The sequence below is a fragment of the Plecotus auritus genome (genome assembly GCF_963455305.1).
Source record: "Plecotus auritus genome assembly, chromosome: 1".
NCBI classification, from domain to species: domain Eukaryota; kingdom Metazoa; phylum Chordata; class Mammalia; order Chiroptera; family Vespertilionidae; genus Plecotus; species Plecotus auritus.
This window is the reverse complement of record NC_137770.1, coordinates 240,601,205-240,607,204: the sequence shown is the minus strand read 5'-3', so window position 1 is coordinate 240,607,204 and position 6,000 is coordinate 240,601,205. Positions and strand designations below refer to the sequence as shown.

General features: G+C 47.5%; 1 protein-coding gene across 3 annotated transcripts in view; it reads left to right on the top strand.

Annotated features, from left to right (window-relative positions):
- Positions 1 to 222: 222 nt before the first annotated feature.
- The window catches only part of CD38 (CD38 molecule), a 54,380-nt gene continuing 48,602 nt past the window's right edge, over positions 223 to 6,000 (top strand). For all 3 annotated transcript variants that reach the window (XM_080683247.1, XM_080683248.1, XM_080683246.1), the window contains exons 1-2: positions 223 to 330; positions 1,248 to 1,490. In XM_080683247.1, coding sequence (XP_080539373.1) covers positions 314 to 330; positions 1,248 to 1,490 — 260 coding nt within the window. In that variant the 5' untranslated portion in view covers positions 223 to 313. The remainder of the gene's footprint in view (positions 331 to 1,247; positions 1,491 to 6,000) is intronic.

Below are 6,000 nucleotides of genomic sequence, written 5' to 3'. Positions count from 1 at the left end.
TATATCTGAAGCACAGAGAGGCCAAGTAACTTACCCCGCCTCGCCCAGCCATTGGGTGATGGAGCGAAGTTTGAACCCAGACCTTTACCAGGATGCCACTTGGGAGCAGGGCTAAGGCTTAGGTGGAGCCTGTAACAGGGGGCTGAGCAGGCCTTTGTCAACGCTAAGTCAATAGAGAGCATTGCTTTGCCGGTGACCCGCATTGCTTGTACAAAGGTGCCCGGGCAGGCATCCAGGAAGCAGTGTGGCTAAGTGTAAAGTTCAAGGCTGGCAAAGGGAGCCCGCCTGAAGGGGCAAGAGTATACCGTGTGTTATGAAGGCATCTGCAGGGTAAGTGGAAGGTGGCTGCCTCCCCCTCCCTTTTATTTTTTACTGTGAGGGTACGTTTATCATTGAGGACAGTGAAACAAGGAAGAGCTTAGCATAGACGAAGCCACAGGAGAGCCTACACCTGCGGGCTTTGGCTCTCTAGAAACCTTACGGGAAAGAAATGAGCGGAGGAGGGGCTGCTGCCAGCTCCCTGGGAAGCCAGAGAAGAGGAGGCCTCAGTGGCAGGTTCTGGGAATTAACCCTGGAGGAGCTGCCGCTGCCCATGTCTCCCCTGATTGCAAGCCTTGTGGAGGCCCTTAGTGTTTAGAGGTGGGGGAAAGGGGGAGAGGCAGGGGATGTCTGGGAATGGGGCAGGGCTGCTCCTGAGAGGGTCCTTGGTCTTGAGGGCTTTATCTCTCTTCTCAGGCAGGTCTCCGGGGAGGGTTTTCCAGGTGTGCTCTTTCAGACTGCTGGTTTCTGCTGCTCGGTCCCAGTCAGGGCAGGGGGTCACTGGTCATCGCAGCTGGCCCTGGTGCCACTCACCTGGTTTTGCTGCTTTTCTGAGCCTCCAGCTGAAATACCACTGAGGCCTAGATGTCATCATCTCTAGGGAGGTGACCTTTAACTGGCTGTAAATTGCTCAGCTAGCTGTCGCAGTTTCTCCGTTCCCCTTGTCAAGGAATTTCCTAGCTTAGATGACTCTCCCCTGGCTCAAGTCTGTTAAAGTCCTTCACATCCTCATTGGTCTGGCAGGCCAGGGGACTCTGAGGGAGGGGCTAGGGTGGGAAAGGAAGCCCAGAAAAGGCAAGTGAAAAATACAGGGGAAGGTGCAGTTCCCGAAGGGGCAGCTCTCTCCATCCTTCCTGCCCAGCCTGGCGGGGGCCTCTCCTCCCACTTCGACCGGCTGACCCTGTAGTGGCCCCCATGTCCGACCACAGATTCAGCGCCGTGCCCACGGAGGAACCCGGCTGCCACCTCTCCAAGAAAGCCAAGGTCTGTCTCGGCATCCTCCTGTGTGTCCTGGTGGCGGTGACGATCGTCGCGGTGGTGGTCGGAGTCCTGAAGTGGCCCCGGGCGCCCCAGCACCGGGAGTGGAATGGGGCGGGCACCACTCCCCATTTTTCGGAGATCGTCCTGGGCCGATGCTACACCTACACGCAGGTCCTGCGGCCAGAGCTGAGGTGAGCTGGCGTCTGGGGCGCAGTGCTGGGCGCCGGGCTGCGGTTGATGCGCGCGGCTGGGGGGCGCGGCGGGGCACCGCTGGGGGCGCGGGGGAGCACCGCTGGGGGCGCGGGGGAGCTGTCGGATTGCCCCAACAAAGCATCTTCTGTTTCGGGTCCCCTGAGAGCCCTCTGGCTTGCCATTTCGCGCGCCCCTTGCAGGAGCGGGGAGCTGTGGCACGGAGCGTGTGCGCGGAGGCCAGCTCAGCTGTGAACACTGGGCAGAGATGAGCGCCCTCTGGGCAAGGTGCCCAGAGCCCGGGCCGTCCTGACCCTCAGCCCCCCTCGGCGCCCACGGCCCCGCCGCAGGGACGGAAAACCACCGCGGACGTGCACGCGGGGGTGGGGTGGGGTTTGTTGGCATTTTCTACTTCGCATGGGGTTTCTGATCCCGGTCTCTGACCTGAACATGCCCGGAAGGTTTCAGGTGACACCTGCTTAAGCGGCTTGCAGAGCTTGAGGTGACGGGATGGCGTCAGAAGGGCCGGGCCTCTGAAATGAGCTTCCTTCTTTAATAGAAAACAGCTCCCCCAGGACCCTGAGTCCTCTTGCGCGTGGGGAAATGAATGTGGTCATTTATCACGGCAAAGCAAAACTTTAACCATTGAGCTATAACTTAAAGGGCAAGGCGAATCCGCTCAATGAATCCATGAATCGGTCCAAACCCTGGAGGCACCACCCACATCAGGCCAAGGGACCAATTCCCGCAGGTTCCTCGCGCCCCCTCCCCGCTAGCTACGAATCTCTCTCCGAAGAGAGCCAGTTTTTTGACTGCCATTCCCAGGGCTTGGCTTCCGCCGGAGAACCCATTTTTTAAGTTCTACTAGAGTAGAACACGCCGGGAAGCTGCTTTTCGGGGTGCCGAAAGCCAGTCTGAGATGCGTACTTCTGCCTCCAAAACCCCTGCAGTCTGGGCTGGGAGCGGTGAGAGCTCCCCACTCCCCACCCCCTTGTTTCCCTGCCGCCCGAGGCGCTCAAGGGTTCGGTTCTAATGCAACCCCCCAGGTCTTCATCGCAAATTGTTCAAGTCCAGAGAGTGCCCGGGTCCCTTAAGTTGTGCTTACAAATAATTAACTAGTTCATTGAGGGGAAACTAGAAGTTGAGGCTTTCCTTCCGGTTGTGACATTTAGTACTAATTAAATCAAGCGCTACCCAATCTGAATTGCTAATGACAAAAGCGATTTTTTAAAACTTTCACCTTAATTTGACATTTTTAAATGTTTTTTGTTGTTCATCTTTGGCTAGCACATCCACATGGCAAGCAGGATGCACCACAGACACCACATGGCTTTTCATGTTTGTCAGGCTACTTGCTCACTATTAAACACACACACATGTACACATATGTATACATATATATGTTCAGCATGTACATGTGTGCTCATGTACATATCTTTACAATATTAACAGGGCCTATGTTCCTTTTTAAAAATATATTTGTTATTTATTTCAGAGAGGAAGAGAGAAGGAAAGAGAGAGATAACCTATTGGGAATTGAGCCTGCTACCCAGGCATGTGCCCTAGACCAGAATGGAACCCGGAATCAACCTGGGACCCTTCAGTCCACAGGCCAGCACGCTATGCACCGAGCCAAACTGGCTAGGGCTACAGGAGCTATCTTCTGTTAGTAGTTTTTGAACATGCAGATATCTCACAATACATGTTCGCTCACTATACATGGGTTAGTAGTTAATGTGGTACTATGTGCCAGGCATTTAGAATATCAAAGCATTTATCCTTAACAACTATACAAGGCAGAGACTACTGCTGTCCCATATTCCATATGAGCAGACTGAAGCAGGGACCTTGAGTACATTGCCAAAAATGGGCTCCCTAGACTGAACTCAGTCATTGCTATAGTAGAGTGACCATAACATGTATTGTCCTTCTCTGGAGACATTTTGAAAATAAAGAGGATGCTATTGGTAATTATTCTTAGTCAGTAGACTTAAACCTGAACATATGGTCAATTTATCTTTGTGTGGTTTAGCGAAGGAAGTCTGGAGCCACTTGCTTGTGTTAAAATCTTGGCTCTGTCACAGCATAAGTTTGGGCAATGACCTTCCTTTGTGCTGCAAGGGTCTCAACTATAACATGGAATGATGGTACCTACACACAGAGCGATTGTGAGGACTAAAAGGAATAATCCTGATATATACTAAGTGCTGAAATGCTATTTTTCTTAAATGCAATATCACAGATGTCTTTCAACAGTAAAAAATGTAGATCAAGGCCAACGTAAAAATAGATGCCTCATATTAGATTTATTTAAATCATAATCCAGTAAATCAGTTCTCTGATGATGGAACTTATGTTATTTTTAGCTTTTTACTATTATTCTCTCTCTTTTTTTAACTTAACAGTTGATCTTGGAGACTTTCCAATGTTGGTACATACAGATTTACCTCATTTTCTTAAACAGCTCATAGTATTCCATAGGGTAGATGTAAACATTTCCTTGTGACAGAAAATTAATTTCCAATGTTCAGTCCCATTCATTCACTCAACAAATATTTGCTGAGCATCTACTATGTTCCAGGCAGTGATGTAGCTACTGACAATACAGGAGTGAATGACAAAGTTCCCACTCTCAAGAAGCTGCCAGCCCAGTTGGGAGAGACTTGTCTCAATGAATGTCATTGTACAGATACTTTTGTGTGGTTATGTTTCTGTAGGATAGATTTCTAGTGGTGGAATTGGTAGATCAAAGGAAGAATTATGCTTATTTAAAATTTTGATAAGTATTTCTAAATTCCCTCCAAAATAACTGGACCACTTTGTACTCCCATCACCATCTACCAGAGGACAGGCTTCCCAAAATCTCCTCATTGTTGAATAGTATCAACTCTTTCTCAGTATGAGAAAAGTAACTTCTAATTGTCCCCTGTTTGTCAGTGAGTCTTCGCTTGTGAGTTTATTGGCCATTTATATTTATTTATTTTTTTGGTAAATTTCTTGTTCAGATCCTTGATGATTTCTACTGAGCTGTTTATTTCTTTTTTAAAAAAATACATTTCTTTATTGATTTCAGAGAGGAAGGGAGAAGGAGAGAGAGATAGAAACATCAATGATGAGAGAGAATCATCAATCTGCTGCCTCCTGCACGCCCCCCCCCCCCCCCCCCACTGTGGAACAAGCCCGCAACTCAGGCATGTGCCCTTGGCCAGAATTGAACCTGGGACCCTTCAGTTTGCAGGCTGATGCTCTATCCACGGAACCAAGCTGGCTAGGGCTGTTTATTTCTTTTAATGGGAATCATTTATATATTGTGCACTATATATATGGAGATTTCTTTCTCTCTGCCTGTCATCTTTGTATCAAATTTAATTTCTGTTGTCTCCCAGATCCTTTAACCTCAAGTTCATGATTGACTAATAATTTCCTCCTTCTTTCTATGTTGTTGAAAGTTTGGCTCCCTGACTATTTCCCTTGTAACCATACCCTCCTAACCATCAACAGTCTTTTCCCTGATAGATTATAAAATCTATACCTGGCCAGATTACTTTCTCCTGTCTTGGTCTTTTATGTTGGGTCAAAGCAGCAATTTATAACAATTATTTAACCTGGTATTTCTACTTTGGCCCTGTTCTTTTAACCTCTACAGATCTTCATTAAAACTATGTAATAACGTATAAAATGTGATATATTATGTATTACCAAACAAAACAAAACCAGCATAAAAATTACACCTATCGTAATTGTAACTACATAGAGTAAAACTAAATGTAAAGAAAAAGATAGTAGGTTCCCTTCCGTATTATTCTTCAAATGATCTATAATCAGGATTTTGCTTACCTTTTACTGCATAGTAAATCATCTCAAAAGTTAGTGGCTTAAAATATAAACCATGTTATTATTTTACCTGGTTCTGTGGATTGATTGGGCTTAACTAGGCGGTTCTTCTGCTTCTTGTGTTGTTGACTGGGGCTGAAGTCATCGGAGCACTCAACTAAGCCTGAATATCCAAAATAGATGAGATATCACTCACATGAATGACACCTTGGAGGGCTCAGCTGAAAGTCTGGTGTCACCTGGGATGCTGGACAGACTGGGTAGCTCTCTCTCTGTGACATCTTAGAGCCTTACAGTCACACCCTTGAAATCCTGATGCCATGAACATGTTTTACTGTCAGTGTTCTTTTTTTTTTTTTTTTTTTAATTGTTTGGAGTATTACAAATAGTAGTACATATGTCTCCTTTTTTTTTTTTCCCCCATTGACCTCCCCCCGGTCTCCCCTTCCCCCCAGTACATGCCTTTACCTGCCCGCCCTCCCCCCCCAGTGTCTTGTATCCATTGGTTATGCTTATATGCATGCGTACAAGTCCTTCGGTTGATCTCTTACAGCCACCCCCCAACCCCGCAACCTCCTCTGCCTTCCCACTGTAGTTTGACAGTCTGTTCAATGCTTCTTTGCCTCTGTATCTATTTTCCCACCTTTTCTTTCCTTTAAAAAATCTTGCCTCTGCAGA